Below are 24,394 nucleotides of genomic sequence, written 5' to 3' on the forward strand. Positions count from 1 at the left end.
TGGTGGGCAGTTATTCAGATCACATGCTGATTTGCAATATTTTTTGTATAGCCTGTCCAATTCGGTCCATTGGGTTTTAGGGAAGTCGGTCCAGAACCTGTCTGCTGATATTGCTTCGGCTGTTGTGGGTTTTGTTAGAATCTTGTCTGTGTTGTATTGTGAGTTGTTGAATGTTGTTCTAATTGTGATGATTTTATTTTTGAAGTGGTCTGCTAATTGAGAGGCTGTAGGGTTAGGTTTTCCTGGGTGGCTAGACATGGTTTAGTGTCGGTGAGGTTTCTTACTAGGTTGAACAGTTTTTTTGTGTCTGGTTTGTCGGTGCCTATGAGGTTAGAGTAGTAGTCTTTGCGTTTTTCCTTCAATTTGATTTTGTATTGCTTGAGTTGGATTTTCCATTCTATTTTGGTAATAACTTGTTTCTGTTTTGCCCATGCCCTTTCTAGTTGTCTACATTTCCTTTTTAGTTGTAGGAGTTCGGTGTCAAACCATTTATCTGATTGTCTATGTATTTTGTTTTTTTCTCTTAGTGGTGCTAGTTTGTTCAAGGTCGATTCGCTGAGAGACCGCCAGGTGTTTATGAATTCACTAGGGTTGCTGGAATCTATTTCTGGGTCCACTGCGCTCCAGAATGTGTTTGGTTCGATTTTCTGTCTAGTCTTATAGCTTGTTTTGAGGGGGGTGGGTTTGTTTTTGGTATGTTCCCAGTTGATGGTGAAGTTGTATTTATAGTGGTCCGAGCATAGGGTGGGTTGCCAGGCGCCATTGGTGATTTGGATGTTTTGTGTGTTGTAGTTTGGGGATGAGTATGCTGCGATATCGAGTTGATGACCTTTTTCATGTGTTGGTTCCGGGTTGAGGATCTGGTACGATAGGGTACTGAGGTATGATATAATATCTTCTACTTGTTTGGAGGAGTGGTCTTCTAGGTGGAGGTTTAAGTCACCAAGGATCAGATTGTTTGTAGAGGAAAGCGAGTTCTGGAGGATGAACTCTTCTAGTTCATGTTTAGTTATGTTCCATTTTCCTGGGGTGATGTAGCATAGAAGGCAGTTTAGATTTCCTGTTAGGGTGGTGTCAGAAAGTTGGCAGGCTAGAAGGTCTAGATGGGGGGAGGAGTGCTTGGCTAGGACTTTGATGTTGAAGTTGTTTTTTGCTATGATTGCAATCCCTCCTCCTCGTCTGTTTGCTCGGCATACTAGTTCAATTTTGTATCCTTTGGGACAGATTTCTATAATGTGAGGGTCTTTGTCGGATGTGAGCCAGGTTTCAGTGAGGAAGAGGCATCCTAGGTCTTCTTTGATTAGCCAGTCTTTGATTAGTTCTGTTTTTGGACCTACCGATCGTATATTTAAGTATGAACATGCTATTTGTGTGATTTTTGTGAGTGGGCAGTGGGTAGGAGCTATATTTGATAGTATTTTTTGTGTTGTCTGGGGTCTTTGAAAGCTTATCTTGGCTTTTGTTGTATGTCTTTTTCCCCAGATTGTGGGTATGCTTGTTTGGTTGGATGGTGAACAGAGGATCAAGGTTCTAGGGGTTTGGGTTTTTCTGGTTTGTAGGACCGATTTGTTTGGTACTGTAATGATTGGGATTGGCTGTGTGTGGTATCTGGTAGTTTTCCATTTGTCTGTGAAGAGGGATAGTAGTAGGATAGCAAGGATGAGTTTGGGTGTGCTTGTATCCATTCTGTGTGTGGCTGAAAGAAATTGTTGTGGAATTTGCTGGAACTTTGGAGGGCCTCGGTATGTAGGCTGGTCGGGTTCCTGTTTGTAGTTGAGTTAATATTTCTGTTAGTAATCATAATAATTCAAAAAAATAATACAAAAATAAATCCATTTTCCTATTGGAACAATATACTAACAAAAAAGAAGTAACCCATACTTTTTTTTTTTAAACATAGTCCTCAATAAGAGAGGGAGGAGACAAAGAAAGAGAAATTCTTCCAGGAAAGACCACATATTAGAAGTTTAAAAGGAAATTAAGTGAAGGCCGATGGCTTAATAATAATAGACTTGAGTTATACCGAAAATCACTATGGTGCAAATGAAACTCCTTTTCCTTCTAAAAAGAAACGTAACTGCTGCGAATCATAAAAAATATATCTATTGTTTTGAAATACAACAAGACATTTACAAGGAAATCTTAACTGAAAAGAAGCTCCTAACTCTTCACCATTTTAAAACAAATTTAAAAACATTTCTTTTTCTTGACGCTTTTGAGACCTAAATGCCCTTTTTAGGGCAACATAGTTTTATTCTACTTTTAGGCACCCTCCCTTTTGTTCTTTCCCTATATGTTCTCTTTCTTACTTGATAAATTGTAGTTCTACCCTTCTTCCCTTTTTTTGTTTCTATTTGTTTTTGTATAGTTTTAAATGTTTTTAATAATGATTATTGTTTTAAAGGATGTATAGTTAGCCCATATATATTTTTAACATAATGTTCACCGCCTAGAAGGCCTATTGGGCAGTTTCTAAATTTTTTAAATAAACTTGAAACTTAAAACTTGAAAAGAGGATTCAAAACAACAATTGGTCATTAGAAAAACAAGTTAATTTTACTAAATTTATTAGAGAGGAGACGTGTTTGAAGGGGTTGAATTTACTTAATTTTATTGAGGACAGATAGTAGTTGTAGTGTTAGTCTCTACAGGACTGGGCAAGGATATTAAGGTCTGGATTCTATAAACAGCGGTATCTATAAAAATGGATGCCGGCCGTATGTCATTCACGCATAGGAGCCGTTGACAAAATCACAGCTAACGATGCCTAAGAAAAACCTTAGATGCCTACAATGTAGGCCAGCGTTTTACTGGCTTACATTCTTTAGTGAATTATGTATGCCTAATGGTGCCTAAGTATCACTCCTCTCCTAACCACACCCATTTAGGTGTAAGGCGCCGTTAGGCATCCTGCTGTAGATACGTTAATGGTACCTATGTTTTTTAATGAGTTTTTAATTGGTTTTAAATGATGTGATCGATTACCATGCTGATTAAAGCCAATTATATTAAGTTAGGCAGTGGTTGGGTGCCTATCACTGCCTAACTTATAGCGCCATTTATAGACTATGGCCTTAAGTGTCCTATACAAATTTTCAGCCTTATGCCTTGAACTCAGCATCCTACATTTTTCAAATCTTTGGTAGGATTCAAACAGAGCCCACAGGCTAGGAGCCGAATTTAAAACTTTTCATTCAGGGTGCTCTGAATCAGCCATTGACGGACTCACTGTCACTCTGACTCTGAGCACAAAAATTTCTAGTAAGAATCCTTTGTAATATTTATATACTGGGTACATTTCTTTGTTATTTGAACTCAGCAATGACACTCAATTAGCTTTTAAGATCCTAGCTTCACTCTCACAACTTGATGAAAATCAACAATCATGATTGTCCCTGGACTGGCACATTAGTATTTGACACACTAGGTGAACCTTTAGTTGTACACCCACTATCCAAGGGAAGCTTAAAGCCCTACTCTCCATGTCTACCATCCCCCCTTCCTTTCTCTCCCATGTTCCTGTGGTGTCCTACATTGTTTCTGCCCCCTCCCCCTTCCTGTGATGCCTACCATTTCTCTCCTTTCCCCATTCACACAGCATCTTTCTCCTTCTCAACCTCTTCTTTCGTGGTGGTGTCCAGCATCTCATCCCTACCTCTCTTTCATAATATATTCAGCATCTACTCCCTCATCTGCCTCTTCCCTTTCCTTTCCTCTCCTCTGTTCAGCAGATTCTCTACCACCAAAGCAGCAGTCATGATGTCTACAGATGATTCATCATAGCTGCTATGGGGGCCTTGATCATTTGTGCATGATCAAGGCCTGCCAGTCTTTGCCTCCCCCTCTCCGAAACTTCTCATTTAGGAGGAATTGGGATCCAGCAAGCCTTAAACATGCATGGATGTTCAAGGCTCCATGCTGGCCATAATGAAATTTTCTTTAGACACCATGACAGCTTTGTCAGTGCCACCCCTCCAAATGTCACCTTAAGACATCTTCTTCTTCAAGGGTCCCGCGGCAACAAGGGGGCATTCGTGGAAAATCAGGGGCGGGAAACTGCATAGTGACACTAGGAAGTTCTTCTTCACTGAAAGGGTGGTTGATCGCTGGAATAGTCTTCCACTTCAGGTTATTGAGGCCAGCAGTGTGCCAGATTTTAAGGCCAGATGGGATAGACATGTGGGATCTATCCGCAAAGATAGATAGGGAGGGTCACTGGAGTGGGCAGACTTGATGGGCCGTGGCCCTTATCTGCCATCTATTTCTATGTTTCTATGTTTCGAAGTGGACCCCTAGTCTGCCTAGGTCTCGCCCCTTCCAAAACAATCCTGTAAAACTGCATAATTTGATCATTTATGTGTTTATAGATATGGACAGATGTATTATACCCACACATTTGCAGTATACACATGATGGAAATATATTTCCTAAAGCTATTTGCATGGTTAAATGGCTATTGTGAAAACTGCTACACTTCCTGTAGGCAATAGCTGAGACTCTCAGGGCCTATTTTGTGCTGATTGCAGCTGTTCAGTGACATCACCTTGAAGCTGCCACCTTAGGCAGCTGCCTAATCCTAATGATTTAAGCTAGCCCTTCTGTTTATAACTGAGAAAAAAAAATAAGAATAGATTTCAGGAAAATATAGCATACACAACTATTATCAATTTGATACTTACTTTCATTTTAGCCTGTGAATGCTGACCAGGAAAAAAAAAATCTTAATTGCAAAGGTTAGCAGAGCAGACATTCAGGCAATATGCTTTAAAAAATCATTGGAAGAGGATATAGTATAAATAATCCATTTAATAACATCTACACAACAAGCAATCTCCCTATTACCTAGCTTCAGAAAATCTGTCTTAGCCTTTGTAACACAAAGGCTGTCAAAAGTAGGTCTCGTGTATATAAGCATTGCTTCAACATCAGACAGCACCCAGGGCAACCTAAATCCTGGCTCATTCCAGTGAAATGCAGTTCCTTTCTTCTACAGATGGTCTGCGCATGCGTCAGGATCGCTTTAGAGCGATCTGGGCGCTCGGTTGGGGGCGTGATTCCGATCGCCCTCATTTGCATGAAGGCAATTCGTGAATCAGCCCCCCCCCCCCCGGACATGGATCCGATCCGATCTGTGCCCTTAGTGAATCTAGCCCAAGGTGTTTTGCATTCATTTGTATCTCATTATTATCTATCCTTTTGCGAATTAGCTAATACTGCTATACCCCCTCCTTTACAAAGCCGCGCTAGTGTTTTAGCGCCGGCTGACGTGGTAACAGCTCAGACACTCATAGGAATTCTATGAGTGTCTGAGCTGTTACTGCCGCAGCCGGCGCTAAAAGCGCTAGCATGGCTTTGTAAAGGAGGGGCTAGAGCAGCAAAATTTGTATTAGAACCCTTTAGCATGCACTGAGGCTTGATAACAAGCCCCTAAACCTGTTCATCTCCCACCAGAACCTGTTGCTTACACAGTGCTTGCTTGAAGCAATTCAGAAAACAAAATGATGGAGGAGAGAAAAGCTAGTCCACAACAAAAAGGAAAACATGACCCCACATATAGCAATGCAAACCACAGGAAAAAGTGGGGAAGGGGCAAAATATATCAGCCTCAAAGGACAATCAATTTATTAAAAACATATAAATAGCTAAAACATACTGCATACAAAAAAATAATTTAAGCCTATCAGAGAGTCTATAATCCTTTTCGTACGGGACCCCAACACGGTCCATGTTTCGGCTTCAATGAAAAGCCTTCCTCAGGGGTGTGCTTGTAAAATCTCACTCGGTCACTTCAGTCGTGCAACCCACTTCATACAGTGAAAAAGTAAGAAAGCCTCTACAGAGGCTCACAGGAGGTCCGCTTCGCTGATAAATCTTTCACTAATATTCATAAATACACTAGGTATATGTCTTTGCTTGGTTAAATCAAATTTACAGACAGAGAAATGCTAGTCATTTTATGATATGAATATAGCAGTTGAGAAAGGGGGTTTTCAGTAAATATCTTTGCTCTGTCAAACTCATCGCTCATGGCTTAATTGCTTCTAGCTTGAGAAGGATCTGAAGGAAAAAAATTCAGTCACCCTTTCCCCATCCATTTAGTTTTTGTAATCCAAAGTTTTGGCTTGCAATAGCTGAAAGTTCTGTTTTGTTGATTTTTCTCCCAATTGGTTTCTGTGGTTAACATGCAAAAGTTAAGAAATCCAGCACATTCTGTAGTCTTTATACTGCTGTAAATGTTAAGAGTTCTTTTATTGTTTTAAATGTTTTAATTAATCTGTTGCTTTATTTGACTTGTATTCTTCTCATATTGATTTTATATTAGATTTGAAAACTGTTCTGACATGCATGTCAGAAAGGGCATATAACACATTCTCTCAGGGTTTCTGCAGTTGGCATTGTGCTTGTTGCAGGTTTCTGGGTCTCGCTGTGTCTTTGTCAGGTAGAAACCGACGTTTCAGCCATCATGCTGCGGTTTTCTTCAGGGTATGCTCTGAAGTCTGCAGTATGACTTTGGAAATAGTGGGTTCACTGACTGATTGCGAACAGGGCAATCCACCAATTTGAATTTTGGTGGGAAAGTCAGTTGGACAGAAATTTGAATTTTGTTGTGAAAGTCCATAGAATGGAAAAGTCTCTAGTAGGTTTAAAGATGTCCTCCCCATGGAGCTGGATTAGCTGTTCTCTCAGGGTTTCCTCAGCTGGCAGTTTCTGACCAACTGACTTTCCCGCCGAATATCTTTGCAGCCTTCAAATATCGTGTATACTTTTGTTTATCAGCCAGTGTCGGTTTACTTGATCAGTCCCCTGAAGAAGGCATTCCAAACAGCTGAAACTGGGATCCTAGTCGAGACATGGACTCTATGGGGCTCATAATCAAAACAAAAAAAATATCTAAAAAGTGGCCTAAATGGGTACTTGGATGATCAAAAAGCCTGATCGTCCAAGTACCCATAACCAAAGTTAGTTTTAGATGTATCTAAAACCAACTTAGGCCTTTCCCCTGCCTCTAAATGCATAGAGCGAAAAGAGGCATTTTTAGAAGCGGGGAAAGGGCGGGAGGGGGGCGGGAGGTGGGCCGACCTAGACATAGTCATACAGCAGGTATAATCAAAGGTTTAGGCAGGTTGCCTAGTTGGCACTTATACGTTTTGACTTAGACCAAGTCAAAACAGGTATAAGTGCCGAAAAAGGGGACTGAGCTGATTGCGGCTGCTGCAATTAGCTCAGCGGCCCCAGCAACCTGCCCTACCCCCTATCGCAATGATCGCGGCAGGAGAGATGGTTCATCTCTCTGCCGCGATTGCGATTGCTCACCTCCCCGAACCGCAGCACTTCGGAGTGAGGATCGCGGCATGGCATCTCCCCTGCCATGATCCTCACCCTGAAGTGCCGCGGTTCAGGGGGGTGGGCAATCACCATCACGGCAGGAGAGATGAACCATCTCTCCTGCCATGATCCAATCCCCCAGCAATGATTGGGGCAGGAGGGAGCCCAAGCCCTCCTGCCCCGGCAAAACCCCCGACACCCACTGAGATGCAGGCAGGAGGGATCGTAGGCCCTCCTGCCCTCGATGCCCCCCCTTGATTGCCCCCAAATCCCCGCTCAGCCCCCCAGAAGCCTGAGACCCCCCCCACCTGCCAACACCCCACCCCCGACACCCCCATACCTTAACAACGTTGGCCAGACGGACGGGTCCCAAGCCCGTCCATCTGGCAGGCCACCCATCCTCAGAATAAAAGGCCTTAGGGCCTGATTGGCCAAGTCACCTCAAGCCCCACCCACAGGTGAGGCCTTAGGCGCCTGGGCCAACTGGAATTGGCCAAGTTGCCTTAAACCCCCTCCTGTGAGAGATCTCGGGCTTTGGGGGGGCCGAGCGGAGGTTCGGTGGGCAATCGGAGGGATGCTTCGAGGGCAGGAGGGTCTGGGATCCCTCCTGCCCATATCTTAGTGGATGTTGGGGGTGGGAAGGGGGTTTCTACGGGGCAGGAGGGCTTGGGCTCCTTCCTGCCCCGATCATCGCTGGGGGGAGTTCCCGGTTTTGCCGGGGCAGGGGGGCTTGGGCTCCCTCCTGCCCAATCCGATCGGGGGTGGGGGTAGATCGTGGCAGGGGAGATGAGCCATCTCTCCTGACGCGATCGTTGCGGGGGTGGGGGGGGTGGATTCTGTAACTGGTGTTCTTTTTGACAGACACCGGTTACAGAATCCAGATTTTAGGCGAAGGACTGGCTCCTCCTTTGACTAAAAGGTCTGGTTTTGGGCGTTTGGGACTTAGGCTTTTTTGGATTCTTTATTCTGCTGTAAGTGTAGACATAGTGGTAGTTTGGGCGTTTAAACAGCTGAACGTAGAGGCAGGCCATTATAAAAAAAAACCTCCTTTTGGACGTTTTTTTTGAGAATGGACATTTTCCCTGCTTCTACTTTCAGCATATAGGGTCTTAGGCCAAAAGGGGACTTAGACTTTTTTTTTTATTATGCCCCTCCACACTATCAATAAGTAAACCTACTAGCACTGTTTTGTGTTAATAAATGTACCCTTTGGTTGTGTTATGACACTGCAGCTAAATTGCCATGTGCTAACTGATTAGTGTGTGGTTTAACATTTGAATCCTTACTACCTAGAAAATAGGTATACGAAGGGGGTGCTGAAAAGCTCTCAGCCTAACCAAGAAGAAAATGACGTGGGCATGGTTCAAACAATGATCTGAAACAATGTAAAAATAAAATAAAATTTCTGCAAATTGGCACTTAGCAAAATAAGATAATACTCTTTTCAGCTACAGTGGCAAAATAACACTCAGAATTTATGAAGTTGGTTGGTTGAACTTAGTCGTACAGCATGTATAAGCAAAAATTATACAGCCCACGATTGACGGAACTTGGACATTGTGACTTAGACCATGTAAAACATGGTCTAAGTCACAAAAATCCACATAAACTCACCAGATAAGCACTGCAAACACATAACACAGACCCCCACACACTACCCCAGTGATCACCGACACCCCCCTATAAAAATATTAATCACACCTTTAAAATTCAGCCTCCAGACCATCATGACCTGGCCGCCTGGCATAGGAAAGCCTAATTGTCCAGCACAGAGGCAGCGTAAGTCATCTTGGGGATGGGTTAGGGACCCATAGAGAGGAGGACCCATGCCCATAAGCCCCTGTATCACTTCATTGATACTGAAACATGTGCACTCCCCTATACACCCCCAAAACCCTTTTGTACTGGCATATACGTGGTTCCTGCAGCCATAAGGGCTATTAGGGTGGTAGATAAGTGGGTTAAGGGGATTCTGGAAGTGGTTGGGGGGGGCTCACCATGACTTATGAGGGAAGTGTAGTAAGGAGAAGACATGGCCCTTCTTTTGTGAAGTTCACAGCAGTGCCCTGTAAGGTACTCCACTGTTTAGGTGGCATGTCTGGGTGTTCAGTCCATCACTTTGCAGACCCCTCCCACGTCCAACAGGGCTTGTTCTAGGCGTTTTTGCCTTGGACGAAAAACTGGATGGAAATGTGGTATAAAGATGGACGATTCAGTGGCTTGGATGATCAGATCGGCAGGACGTATAATTAGACGATTTTCGAAAGAAAAATTTTGGACGTATTTTTCAAAAATGTGTCCTAGGCTGTTTTTTTACTTTAGACGACTTGCAAGTTGGACGCAAACGGACTTAGACATCCCTTTCAATTATGCCCCTCCACGGGCCTCTATGACTAAATTACTCAGTTTTATAGATATTCTAGATTTATTGGACACAGTTTTGTTGTATTAATGAATATAATTAAACCATTTAGAGACCAGATGGTGCTCAATAACATGTGTCTACTGTCTTCAGATTTGCTTTCTTATGTTACCATATTAATTGTATAATTTTTTTTCTGATTAGAAAGCCTGTAGATATTTCTGTTGGAAGTCAATCTGTTAACATATGGCTTATTTAAATTATTAGCTTCTAGGGTTGCTGGTATTAAAACTGGGTAGACAATTTAAACTATCAGAACAATAATCTTAGTATTTTAACTCTTTAATTATAATGACTTAAGTTGAAAAGCAATTATCAGAACATGAATAATTATGAAATACAAGAAAATAATCATGCTCCTCTGGGCCAAAATTAGCCACCAAGACCTCTAGTGGTAATTCTATGATATTATCAGTGGAAGCCTGACATCCTGCAACAGTATTACTGTTAGAATTCTTAGTGTCCATTTTTGGTCCAGATTAGCATCACAGAAGGAGCAAGTGTACATCATTCTCAACCCACTAGACCTTGGGGATCACCAGTAAAAACTGGGGTTTCCATTGGGTAAGGTGTAGGCAGGGAGGGTGAGTTTGGCCCACATGAGAGGGGCTGCTTTGGGAGGAGAAAAACACATAATGAGCACATACCTGTATGTGGGGAAAAGCTAGAGGAAGACCTTCTTTGAGGGGGTACTTCTTAATGGTACTATCATCAGGGTGGTGAGTTGCCTATGTAAGCCAATAGGAGGATTTGATATTGGAGGAGTGCTGTGGTTGAGGGCGAGAAAGAGATAATGGTTACTGCGGATTTGGCCTTTATCTGCCATCATGTTTCTATGTTCTATGTTTCTATGAGTGCTTGCTGTCAGAGGGACCATCAGGAGAACTTAGAAGGTGCTCATAAGGCCCATCCAGAAGGTTGCTGCATGGAGTGCTGCTCTTGTGTGGGAGAGGCGATAGGTATGATGAGGGGTGTTGATCATGACTGTTTGAGGGATCAGCTCTTTTATAAAGTGGGGAGAAGGGTAAAATATTTTACCCATATGCAGCTTTTGAAAATCACTGCTACTTCTAGACATGGAAGGCCTTCAGCACAGTGATGTAGTAATGGGAGGAGCGGTCCGCCCCGGGTGCCTCATAGGAAATCTGTGAGCATTGGAGCATTTAGTGCTCCGAGCTGCAGTACAAACCCTTACTGTGGCTTAGTAAAAGTGTGTGTGTAGGGGGGGGAGGGGAATATATTCTTAACTGATATAGCTCAGAGAGGAGCTCTGAATACTGGAAACTAATTCCTGAAGAAAAGAAACAGAACAGGCATTTTGAGAATATATTTTGAACAAAATAGAAGTTATCTGTAAAGAGTAAGAAACCTAGGCTGATTTAAATAAATGGCTCATTTATAACATCTGTTTTAACAAACATTTTGCCATAATACCATAAATATAGGGAAAGACAAAGCTTATTTTTTGAAATTTATTTCTCAGAAATTGAGGGAGTGACTGAATAAAGACAGCTAAGAAAGAATATGAAGAGAAACTTGCAAAAGAGGCAAAAACTCATAACAATTTTTTTAGGTATATTAGAAGCAGAAAACTTGTGAGGGAATCCATGGGACCCTTGGATGATCAAGGAGCAAAAGGGGAGCTCAGGGAGAATTAGGCCATAGCGGACAGACTAAGGGCTCCTTTTACAAAGCCGTGTCAGCAGCTTTATCGCACGCAATTTTTTAGCACACGCTAACTCTTGCGCTAGCCGAAAAACTACCGCCTGCTCAAGAGGAGGCAGTAGTGGCTAGCACGGCCGGAAAATTAGCACACGCTATTATGCGCATTAAATCACTAACACGGCTTCGTAAAAGCAGCCCTAAGGGCTCCTTTTACTAAGGTGTGCTAGCATTTTTAGTGCGCACTGCATTGTTGCACGCTAACCCCGCGCTACACGCCAAGAACTAACACCAGCTCAATGCTGGCATTAGCATCTAGCGCACGTGGCAGTGCAGCGCGTGTTAAAACCGCTAGCGCAGCTTAGTAAAAGGAGCCCTAAATAAATTCTATGCTTTGGTCTTTACGGAAGAAGATGCAAGAGATCTACCTGAACCAGAAATGGTTTTCAAGGGTGATAATGCGGAGGAACTGAAAGAAATCTCGGTGAATCTAGAAGATGTACTAAGCCAAATCAACAAGTTAAAAAGTAAAAACCACCTGGACCGGATCGTATACATCCCAGGGTACTAAAAGAACTCAAACATGAAATTGCTGATCTGCTGTTAGTGATCTGTAACCTGTCACTAAAATCACCTGTAGTACTCTGATTTTTAAAAAGAGTTCCAGGAGAGATCCAGGAAATTACAGACCGGTAAGCCTGACTTCAGTGATGGGCAAAATGGTGAAAACAATTATAAAAAATAAAATTATGGAACAAACATGATTTAATGAGACAGAGTCGGCATGGGTTCAGCCAAGGGAGATCTTGCCTCACCAATTTGCTTGACTTCTTTGAAGGTGAGAATAAACATGTGGATAAAGGTGAGCAGTTTGATGTAGTGTTTCTAGATTTTCAGAAAGTTTTTCATAAAGTTCCTCATGAGAGGCTTCTGAGAAAATTAAATAGTCATGGGATAGGTGGCAAAGTTCAGTTGTGGGTTAGGAATTGGTTATCAGATAGAAAACAGAGGGTAGGATTAAATGGTCATTTTTTTCAATGGAGGAGAGTAAATAGTGGAGTGTCACAGGGGTTTGTACTGGGACTGCTGCTATTTAACTTATTTATTAATGATCTGGAAATTGGAAACGACGAATGAGGTGATTAAATTTGCAGATGGCACTAAACTGTTCAAAGTTGTTAAAACACATATGGATTGTGAAAAATTGTAGGTAGACCTTAGGAAATTTGAAGACTGGGTGTCCAAGTGGCAGATGAAATTTAATGTGGACAAATGCAAAGTGATGCACATTGGGAAGAATAACCCAAATCACAGTTACCAGATGCTAGCGCCCAAGAAATGGATCTGGGTGCCATCGTAGACAATGCAATGATACCTTCCACCCAATGTGTGGTAGTGGCCAAAAAAGGAAACAGGATGCTAGGAATTATTTTAAAAGGGTGTATGGGTAGGAGCAAATTTTCCGTGCTCCTGCCCTGCACTCATCCTTCCGATCTCACAGCTTGTGGCTAGCGGCCAGCAGCATACAGGCACGCAGGAGTGAGCTTCTCAAACTCAAGCCCAGCCTTGCGCCACTCGCTAAATGGCTGCCGCCAGTTCTCACGAGTCTCGCACTGGATGAAGGTGAATGAAGATAGATTCATGGGAAAGGATGATGAATGGTTGCAATGGCCTCCCAGTGGAGGTGGTGGAAACAAAAAGGGCCTGTTTCTGTAAACAGCACTGTAAGTTAGGTGGCAGTAGACATTCTACCGCCTCCTAATTTATTTGTTTTAATAGGTGTGGTAATTGACCGCACCGTTATAAAACAATCAAGATCTCATTTTAAAAGAGTGGGCATTGGGAGGCACCTACTAGGGTAGGCATCAGAATCTCATCTACATCAAGGTGCCTAATGGCCCTAAGGTCAAAGAACGCGTGGTTAGGGACAGAGATGACCTTAGGCACCATTATGCACATTTCTCTAAAGATCTTAGATGTCTGCAACTTAGGCCGGTAAAACCATGGCCTACACTGCCAGCGCCTGAGTTTTGTGAGAGGTGGCATTAGCCATGATTCTTTAAATGGCGCCTAAGCTTGATTGACACGTGACCGGCGCCATTTTTGTAGGCGGCTGCCAATTTAGGCGCTGTTTACAGAATCAAGTCCAAAGTATCTGAATTCAAGAAAGCTTGTGATAAGAAGGTTGTTCTCTAAGGGAGAGGAGGGGATAGTAGATGGCATTGGTTAGGCAGACTAGATAGGCCATATGCTCTTTATCTGCCTTCATTGTTCTCTGTTTCTATGAGCCAAGAGAGATGAAACAGAGAATCTATTTCTCGTCTAGTTCTGTTGGTAAAAAAAAGATTTAAAGGACATTTGAACATTAAGAACATTTAAGGAAAGAAACAGACACCACATACAGTATACTTACTTGACAGGAGCTTTTAAAGTAATTCTTTTAAGGATTCCTAAAAAGAAAGAAAATATATTACACAAAGAAATAAATTCAAAATGCTAATATATGAAAATTTAAATTAAAGTAAATTTAAATATACTGTTCTGTAATTGAAGAATATCTTGATCTATAATTCATCTTTAAAATACTGTTATTAGAATATGGAAATAGCACATTATTATAAAAGTTAACTGGAGCCAGTAATAGGTCTTAAAAAGTTCTAAATGGGATTTTAAGTACTATTACCTTAAACTGGTTTTTTGTTGTTTTTTTTTAATAACACCATGGGGCTCATTTTCTAAATTAGAAATAAATTAATAATAGATAAAGGGGTTTTTTGTTTAAGACTTAAGACTTAGCTTTCAAGCAAATTTTGAATTCAATTCATCACTCAGTATTTCATTATTCTTTAGTTTGGTCAGTAACTTGGTTCAGGAGGGTTAGACCCGACATGTTTCGCACATTGCTGTTTCAAGGGTCCTCCCACAACCGCTGGTATCGATCCACCCTGCTTAAATTTTCAAAGTCAAGATGGGTTGGGACCATATGCCTAAGGCCCCGCCCACAGGAGGGGCCTAAGGCAACTGGGCCAATTCCAGTTGGCCCAGGTGCCTAAAGCCCCTCCTGTGGGTGAGGCTTGAGGCGCCTGGGCCAATCAGGCCCTAAGGCCCGCCATTCTGCGGAGGGTGAGCCTGCCGGGTGGATGGGCTTGGGACCCGTCCATCCAGCCAACTTCTTTCAGGTAAAGGGGGGTTGTCGGGGGTGGGGTGCTGGTGTCACGGGGTCGGCGGGGGGTATCGTGGGGTCGGCAGGTAGGGGGGTTCGAGAGACTGATCGGGGTTTGGGGGGACAGTCATGGGGAGGGGGGTTTGTCGTGGGCAGGAGGGCCTGGGAACCCTCCTGCCTGTATCTTAGTGGGGGTAGGGGATAGGGGGTTTGCTGAGGCAGGAGGAGTTGGGCTCTCTCCTGCCCGGATCATGTCGGGGGGGGGGGGGTTCACCGGGGTAGAAGGGGTTGGGCTCCCTCCTGCCCAGATCGCACTGTGGGTTGGGGGGGCTGTGTCAGGGCAGGAGGGGTTGGGCTCCCTCCTGCCCGATCCAATTGGGAGGGGTTAGGGCTGCATCGGGCAGGAGGGGTTGGGCTCCCTCCTGCCCGGATCGTTTCGGGAAAGGGGGTATCGCGGTAGGAGAGATTGGCTATCTCTCCTGCCACAATAGCGATCACCCCTCTACCTGAACTGCCACGGCAGTTCGGAGGTGGGCCAGGGGGATATGAACCATCTCTCCTGCCATGATTGTTGCTTGGGGGGGGGGGGATTTTGTAACCGGTGTTGTTTTTGACAGACACCAGTTACAGAATCCAGCTTTTAGGCGAAGAACTGTCCCCTCCTTTGCCTAAAAGCTCTTGTTTGGGGCGTTTGGGTGTTGGGGGGCGGTCACTGCTGATGTTGGGGTGGCCATAAAAAGAGCATTTAGCAGAAAGCAGATTGAGGTTTAAGATATATAATGGGTGAATTTTAAGATATCCTTGTGGGCGGCACTGCCACGAGTTGAGGTGGCATGATGACATCATAAGTCACCGTAGGATATGAGAGAAAAGGGTTGGGGGTTAATGGGGTTAATCGATTCTGGATAACTCTGGGAGATACATCTGCTAAATTGGTTGAAAATGTTGGATCTTTGTTGTATGTTCATGAAAGTTATAAAGTTAATATGCAAGATTATTATGATAAATAAAGCTGCGGCTAACTTTTGATCATTTCAATGGTGTTATGGAATTATTTAATAGTAGTAAGGAAAGTATGTTAGAGAATGGCTGAATTACGAGTCCCGATTTTAACTACTTTGTAGCTTACATAACTGATGGCTTGTGCTTAGATTCAACAGTTGCATTTCATTCTATTTTTTTTCCTTCTTTCTCTTTTGTTCTGCAGACAATGTTGAAGATGAAATGGAAATGGTCATTGTGCGACATCGCCCTGAGGCTCTGGAACTGCTGGAAGCACAGACCAAATTCACAAGGAAGGAGCTTCAGATCCTTTATAGAGGATTCAAGAATGTAAGCACCTACCTTCCTGAGTTATAATCATATAGTTGCATAAACCTGACACAAAACCTTTACAGTATAGTCTTTTCATTCATATTTACTGTGGCCTTGTTCACAGCATTCCCTTCTCATTCTGCACCTGTTTTATATTTTTAAAGAATGCTTTCTGACCATGATGAATTCTCTCGTTTGGAACCTGATGTCAGCACAACTTTATCTGAAATACAATTTGAAAACAGAATAAAACAAAAATTAATATCTTCAAGGCATAGCAAATTAATCTGATGGATTTAAAGAAGTTCAATTTATCGTATAATATACAGGAAAACAATGGCTTGGCAACATGAGCCTCGAAGCAGGGCTTCAAAGCACATTTCATAGGGCCGTTGATTCGATTAATTTCTCAGAAAATTAAAATATTCAAATGAATTTAATATCAAATGTCTGCCTGTATGTAGATCATGAATATTTATTACAGGTATCCTGAGAATCAAATCTGAATAAGGGTTTTGAAGATTATACTTTGGGTAATCCCACTTCAGAAAATCCAAAATTAGTTTTACAAAATTGACCGGTTGATATTCAGCAGGAGTTAACTCCTTAGGAGTGGATCCTTCCTGGTTAATTCCTGTTGACAGAGTCCACTGGATATATTTCAGGAGCACTCAACTGGAGAGTTAGTGCTTTGACATCCCAGTTAGTGCTGTGACAGTCCAGAGTAGAGCAAAGGTAGAACCAGGAGTTATCCAGGCACTGCTGAAATGCTATCATGCCCTGGTAACTATTTGGGCAAGTTGGACTGGATTAATAGCAATCCTAACTTGGCCAGATATCCATAATGGTACCGGAATAGCTACCTTCAGGAAGGTACTGTAAACTTGTATTTTTGCACTGGATCTGGATCTAGCCTGGTGTTGACTATCCAGATCTAAATCAGCCTATGGTGGCCAGCATTTTAAAAAACACTGACTGTTGAAGGCTGAATTACTACTACTAATCATTTCTATAGCGGTACTAAGTATATGCAGCCAGTGGTATACATAGTACATTTGATACTCTGTGATGATCAGTTTTTAACACCCCTCTCCTCTATGTTAAATTTTTTTTTTTAGTAATAATCCATGAGTCACACAACATGGGTGCACCTAGGAAAAGGCAGTATCTTAAACACTGCAGTGAGCACTAGAACATCATTACACCCACTGTAAAATTAAACAGATAAATACAGATAAATACAGATCAATCCTGTATAATCAATGCTAACAGAAACCATGTCCTTTTCATACTAACAGAACACAGATACACCCTCACCCAGTATGGAATAAGTAATCACAAACTAAATATGTAAACCAAAGTTAAACTGAGCCATCAAGAAGCCAGACTCTGTATTCAATGCAGCACCACATAAACAGTGACATACGTCTCCTAATACTGTGCAAAATATAAAGATAACAGATGTAAATTTGAAAAAAAAAAACCTAACAAATAAGAATCATCACTTTACAAATTAACAAACAGAAATAAAAGAAAAAGTGGAAAGTGAGAAAATACCATTTCTCAGTTAGCTTTCAGAGGCCAGAACCAGCTTCCTCAGGTCAGTAGTATAGTGCTGTTATGGTATCCTGTCCTGACCGGAGGAAGGGAGTTTGGGTCTCTGAAAGTTAGTAAAAAATGTATTAAAATTCAACCAGTAAAAAAGATTATTTCCATTTTCTATTTATTAACATTTATCAATACAGCTAAAACACTACTTTATTCTAAAGCAGAGGTAGGGAATTCCGGTCCTCAAGAGCCGTATTCCAGTCGGGTTTTTAGGATTTGCCCAATGAATATGCATTGAAAGCAGTGCATGCAAATAGATCTCATGCATATTCATTGGGGAAATCCTGAAAACCCGACTGGAATACGGCTCTCGAGAAACGGAGTTCCCTACCCCTGTTCTAAAACAACAAAAAAATATTTTTTTCTACCTTTTGTCATTTCTGCTTTAATCATCTTCTCTTCACTCTATTTTTTTTCCATCCAGCAACTGTCCTCTCTCACCCTTCCATGCAGCATCTGCCCTCTCTGTGCCCCCCTTCCATAAACTATCTTGTATCTCATCTTTCCTTTATACATGAAAGTCCTAAATCCACTAAGTACTGCTTAAATGTATAGTTCTTACACTGTGCTTTCATTAATACACAATGAATTAAGTTGATCAGGTCAAAGAATTTTTCGTACTGGCTGGAGCAATTACCGTATTTTCTCGCATATAACGCGCGCGTTATACGTGGTTTTTACAAACCGCGCATACCCTTGCGCGTTATACGCGTGAGCGCGTTGTACAAAATTTTTTTTACATAGTTTCCCCTCCCCGACGCCCGATTCATCACCTGGAAGAAGTGCTCGCACTCCCACCCCGAAGGACCACTCGCACCCCCACCCGAAGGACCGCTCGAACCCCCACAGCCTCCCCCCCTCCCCCATGGAGAAGCTGTCTACCTTGTTTCCGGATGCCAGCCCAGCTGCTTCCTCTGCCGGTGGTCCTGCCCCTTCTCAGAGCCCTGTGCTGCGCTGCTTCCTCTTCAGGCGGTCCCGCCCTTTCTCTGATGTCAGAGAAAGGGTGGGACTGCCGGAAGAAAAAGCAGCGCAGCAGGGCTCAGAGAAGGGGCGGGACCACCGGCAGAGAAAACAGCTGGGCTCGCTGGCATCCGGAAACAAGGTAGACAGCTTCTCCATGGGGGAGGGAGGGGAGGCTGTGGGGGTGCGAGCGGTTCTTCGGGTGGGGTTGCGGGTGCGTGCGAGCGGTCCTTTGGGGTGGGGGTGCGAGCGGTCCTGCGGGGGGGTGAATCGGACATCGGGGGGGCATCAGGCTTTCAGGGTAGGGACAGTACTTCAAGGAGGAAAGGAGAGTCGGGGCGGGCGAAAACAGACTCGGGGTCTCCAGAGGAGAGTCGGGGCGGGCGAAAGGAGAGTCGGGCAGCATGCGTGATATACGGGTGTGCGCGGTATATAAAAATTTATGTACATAAATATGTGTTTTTTGTGCGCTATACCCGTGTGCGCGTTTTACACGGGTGCGCGTTATCTATGTGAAAATACGGTACTTCCAGATCTTGAACATATGCTCAGCGCTCAATGTGTAATTATGAACAGCACTGCTACATCTTTACAAACAGTGCAGCTACACTATACAAGATGCCCCCTGCCTTCCCCCCCCCTTACTACACCACTGAGGCAGGTCAGGAGATCCAAATGTAGAGTCCAGGCCATGGATTGATATTGAAAATCTGTGAGGGTCAAAAAGAAAGGATTTCTAGACCAGTGAGCAGAGCAACGCTTGAGATTAGCCTGAGTAGAGCATAGCTTCCTCAGCAACTGCCATGGCCTCTACAATCTTGAGGATGTTGCTTGAGAATGTTTTAGGTGTCCTTTGGTACAGAATAGTGTGTACCCAAATTAGCACCCAAATCACAATTAATGTCAATTAAGTACTTGTTAGCTTAAATAATTAAATCATTGACACCCATTAAGCTAATTCTGGAATCCGTACCGATTTTAGGTGCCCAGACCTTTATAGAATCCGGAGGTTTGTGTAATATGCTTTTAAGGATATTGTGAAAACCCCCATAGGTATCATGCACACGCTCTCCGGTACCAATTGTTTCTTCTACTGATCTATTTTCCCTCTCCGAAGCATCTCATTCTCTGTTCATATTATACTCTTGCTTTGCAAATTTCATAAATGGCATTTGTTTGATGTTTGTGACATATCATCCGTTCATACGTTACCATATATTCCTGTTTTCACATTTCAAAAATGTATTGAAACACTAGTAGGTGAAATTATGTTATAGTTTTACAAAAATAATTACTTGCAAAAGGTAATTATTTAGCTATTGAGTCCCAAGTGAATGAATAATTTGACCTCCCTCACATGTGCCTATGTTAACATCAGAGCACTAGGACCCAAAACAGAAAACATAAAAAATTGGATAAAAACAGAAAAACTTGACTGCCTATTCCTCACTGAAACCTGGTTAACCTCAGACACAGACCCTAGAATAAAAGAAGTTTGCCCGCCGGGATACAAAATAACAGTAACCTGCAGAGAAAAAAAAAGAGGAGGAGGACTAGCAATAATACTCAAGAACTCCCTAACTATAAACATACTTGAAAAAACATCCACTCCGCAAATGGATTTCCTAGCGTGTCACCTCACAAACCCAACACTAAAAAACTCACTAAACTGCTTGCTCTGCTACATAACACCAGGAAACTGGACCACAGTAAGACCTGAATTTGAAAACTTCATCTACCAAAACTCATTAACAGCAGAATATAACCTCATCCTAGGAGACCTTAACCTGCACCTAGAAGACACAACCTCCACACCAGCAAATAACTGTCTATCCTTCCTCAATGCCTTATCCTTCCAGATCCTAAACCCACAAACCACCCATGAAAAAGGTCATCAACTGGACATTGCTGCATTCATGACTCACCAACCATCCAATCCAGCAATCCAAACTCCTAACGGAACATGGTCTCCATCCCTATGGTCAGACCACTACACATACAACTTCAACATCAACTGGACCAAGACCAAACATACACATCAAGCTAAAAAAACCACATATACCACACGCAAACATATCGACCCAACCATTTTTTGGTCAACTGTAGACGAAACTATCCAAGACTGCGACCCAAAAAACTTCATCTCCCACTGGAAAAAAGTGTCCACCAACATCCTTGATGATCTGGCCCCCCTACAAACCAAAACCAGAACCAGCAGGAAATCAGACCAATGGTTTGATAATGAATTGCTCCAACTCAAAAGACAGTGTAGAAGATTAGAAAGAAAATGGAGAAAAAAGAACCAAGATCAAACAAAAATCGACTGGAAAAAAATCAACAAACAATACAAAAATCTACTAAGGGATAAAAGGAAAAACTACTATACTAATCTCATAGGCACGGAAACCCAAGATTCCAAAAAAATATTCCAAATCCTGAAAGAACTAACAGACACCAAACCATACACAACCACCACGAACACCCCTCCACCTTCACCCACCCTCTTAGCAGAACACTTCAAGAACAAAATTACAAACGCCAGAGCCACTCTCATCACTAACCCATCCCATCAAAACACAATCACAATCCACCCTTCAGGAAAAGAGGCAACTGCTGCAGACAGAATTTGGACTCAATTCCCCAACATACAATGGTCAGAATTCAACAAACTATACAAAAAATACAGTCATGCCTCCTGTGACCTCAACTACTGCCCCTCATATCTCCTTACCACCTCTAGTGTAAAATTCCGCACCATAATTCTACAATGGATTCAATTCACGCTCACAGAAGGCACATTCCCTGCCGACCTCAGGGAAATCATCATCACCCCAATCCAAAAAGACCCAAAAGCACCACAAAACCACCCATCTAACTTTAGACCTATAGCCTCAATTCCGCTATATGTCAAAATTATAGAAGGCCTAGTAGCCAAACTCCTCACCAATTACATAGATGACCACAACCTACTCCACCCCATGCAATCAGGATTCAGAACAAACTTCAGTACAGAGACACTACTAGGCTCCCTTATGGATACCGTCAGACAACACCTTAGTACAGGGAAAAAAATGCTGCTCATACAACTGGACCTAACTGCGGCATTCGACTTAGTGGATCACAACATCCTTCTACAGATCTTAGACGCAATAGGCATCTCAGATAAAGTATACTCTTGGTTTGAAGGATTCCTAAAACTCAGAACCTACAGGGTAAAATCTAACAAAGAAAAGTCAGAATCCTGGTCAAACCCCTGCGGCGTACCACAAGGATCTCCACTATCCCCTACCCTCTTCAACCTCTACACTGCTTCTCTAGGAACGCATCTGGACAATCTAGGCATAACCACCTATAGTTATGCCGATGACATCACCATCCTCATCCCATACGATCATTCTAAACCTACCATGACAGACAAACTTCACCAAACACTTGAAACAGTCACAACCTGGATGAAAAACCACAAACTTAAACTCAACCAAGACAAAACCAAATTCATCCTTCTCGAAAATGACAAGGTCCAAACCACAATCAACCTAGATATAAACGCAATCAAATACCCCATCCAAACCACCATAAAACTACTTGGCATGACCATAGACAGACGCGGCACTATGCAACCACAAATAAATAAAACAATTCAGAAATCATTCGCAATCATGAGAAATCTGAGACAAGTCCGAAAATTCTTTGAAAGAACACAATTCCAACTTATAGTGCAATCCCTAATACTAGGTATATTGGACTACTGCAACATCCTCTTCCTTCCTTGCCCTGCAACAACGATTAGACAACTCCAAACAATCCAAAATACAGCTTTGAGACTCATCTATTCATTGAGAAAACATGATCACATCACTGAAGCCTTCATCAACTCACATTGGCTTCCAATCCAAGAAAGAATCCAATTCAAATTCTACTGCATATTATTTAAAACCCTACACGGAGACAGCCCATCATACTTGAACAATCGCCTCATCCAAGCACCCACTACCAGACACAGAAAAACGCACTCCCCATTCATACCCCCCCCAATCAAGGAAGTCAAAAGAACAAAACTACACGACGGCCTCCTAGCCACTCGAGCCGCAAGACTGGACAACAAGATCTCCAACCTTCTGATGACCACCCCAGACTATAAGACGTTCAGAAAAGAAATAAAAACCATACTTTTCAAGAAATTCCTGAAGCAGCAATAACATCACGACCTCCTAGTAACTCTAAAATTGACATTAGATCTACCCATTACCGCACTAATAATAACAAAAGAACCTCCACTGTGACCACCTATTAATTCTTTTACAAACCACCTCACCCACAACAACACGTTAAATGTTTATAAGATCTACAACTTACCTCTCTAGCTAATCATTGTAACTCTACTTTTTTAATTAACCTTTTGTAATCCGCCTTGAACCGCAAGGTAATGGCGGAATAGAAATCCCTAATGTAATGTATTGTAATGTAATATTAGCGTAACACACACTGAATCTCAAAAGAAGACTCAGCATATTCACTCAGCTGTATGATTTATCTGCCTGAACTGAATCTGACTCTTTTCTTTTTCATAAATTTGAAGGCGTGAGACAGCATGACAACTTAATTGCTTATGTCCATGGTTGATAAGATCATCACTGTGTGCTTTGGCAACAAGAATAAAAATGGGTTTAGTCACGGAGCTATCATAAATTTCTTTCCATCATTGTGAGGCTGGGTGCATGAGTAAGATATTACTATAATTCAGAAGTAGAACATCTTCTTCATTTCACTTATATACAGTAATAATAGTAATAAAAAAAGAATAGCGTCTGATATAATCCAGGCCTGCTTTAGCACTCTCCATGCTCTCTTCTGCAAGGCTGAATATTTTAGCATAAGATGTGAATACTCATAGTATAATCCAGAACTATTCACGTGAAGAATCAAACAGACCAGCAATGGATGTGCACTTTGATCCAATGCCTGGCTAATGCTGACAGTATTTTCCGATAACCACATAAGGTAATTTCAATTGATCATGCCTTGTTAACAAATTTGTGTGCACATCTGCCCTGGGCAACTAAATTTGGTGTGGCCAATTTTCCTGAACCTATATAGAATCTGAGGGATTATATATACAGGAAGAACAGGGGAATTAAAGCTGCATGTCATCAACTACAGAAATAACAATATCATATGCACTGCCGTACTTTATCCCAAGAATTATACAAATCTCACTATTTATTCTCAGGATTTAATAAACACTCTCCACAATATCCTCATACTTTTTCATTCTTAAATTTATAAAAGCTTCAGCGGTGTCACTCAAAGCTCAACTTCATTTCATTTCAATGCGATTCACACACCCACCTTGTCATCAGCCTTTTTCATTTCTTATCTCTTTTTCTTAACTACTTTACTTAACTGTCTCCTCAACATTCTAATGTCTTAATGAGTAAATAGAGAATTTAATAACTTAATTTTAAAGCATTCCGCCCGTCGTCCAGTGGGAGTGTGTCCAACATGTTTTGCCAAACAAAAAAAAGGCTTTTTCAAGGACTTCCTCTCTTCTGGAACTGTGGGGGCATTCAGTAAGATACGGCAGTAAGAGGGGAAGTTCTTGAAAAAAAATGGTTTTTGTTTGGCGAAACATACTGAGCACTTTCCCCTTGGCCGATGGACAGAATGCTCTAAAGATAAGTAAGAAGATATTGTGGCGAGTGTTTATTATAGCCTGAGAATAAATACTGAGATCATCTACAGAAAGGTGTAAGTAAAGAGCCAGGTTTGAAAGGCAGACTTAAACTTAACAAAATAACTTTTCATTTGAGATTCAGCTAGGGAGAGTTCCAAAGGGACTGAAAGCAGACAACTGAAAGCTGTGCAGTGGCAAAAGTCTAATCTGTTTTTAGCAGTAGAAGGAATGACCAGTAGATTAGTCCAAGTGGATCAGAGAGCAC

The 24,394-nt window shown here is 42.2% G+C and overlaps 1 protein-coding gene across 6 annotated transcripts in view; it reads left to right on the top strand.

Moving 5' to 3' along the window:
- The window catches only part of KCNIP4 (potassium voltage-gated channel interacting protein 4), a 691,146-nt gene that overhangs the window by 570,948 nt on the left and 95,804 nt on the right, over positions 1–24,394 (top strand). For all 6 annotated transcript variants that reach the window (XM_033948582.1, XM_033948558.1, XM_033948590.1 and 3 more), the window contains one exon: positions 15,781–15,905. In XM_033948582.1, the coding sequence (XP_033804473.1) occupies positions 15,798–15,905 (108 nt within the window). In that variant the 5' untranslated portion in view covers positions 15,781–15,797. The remainder of the gene's footprint in view (positions 1–15,780; positions 15,906–24,394) is intronic.

This window comes from Geotrypetes seraphini, chromosome 1 (assembly GCF_902459505.1).
Source record: "Geotrypetes seraphini chromosome 1, aGeoSer1.1, whole genome shotgun sequence".
Classification (NCBI taxonomy): domain Eukaryota; kingdom Metazoa; phylum Chordata; class Amphibia; order Gymnophiona; family Dermophiidae; genus Geotrypetes; species Geotrypetes seraphini.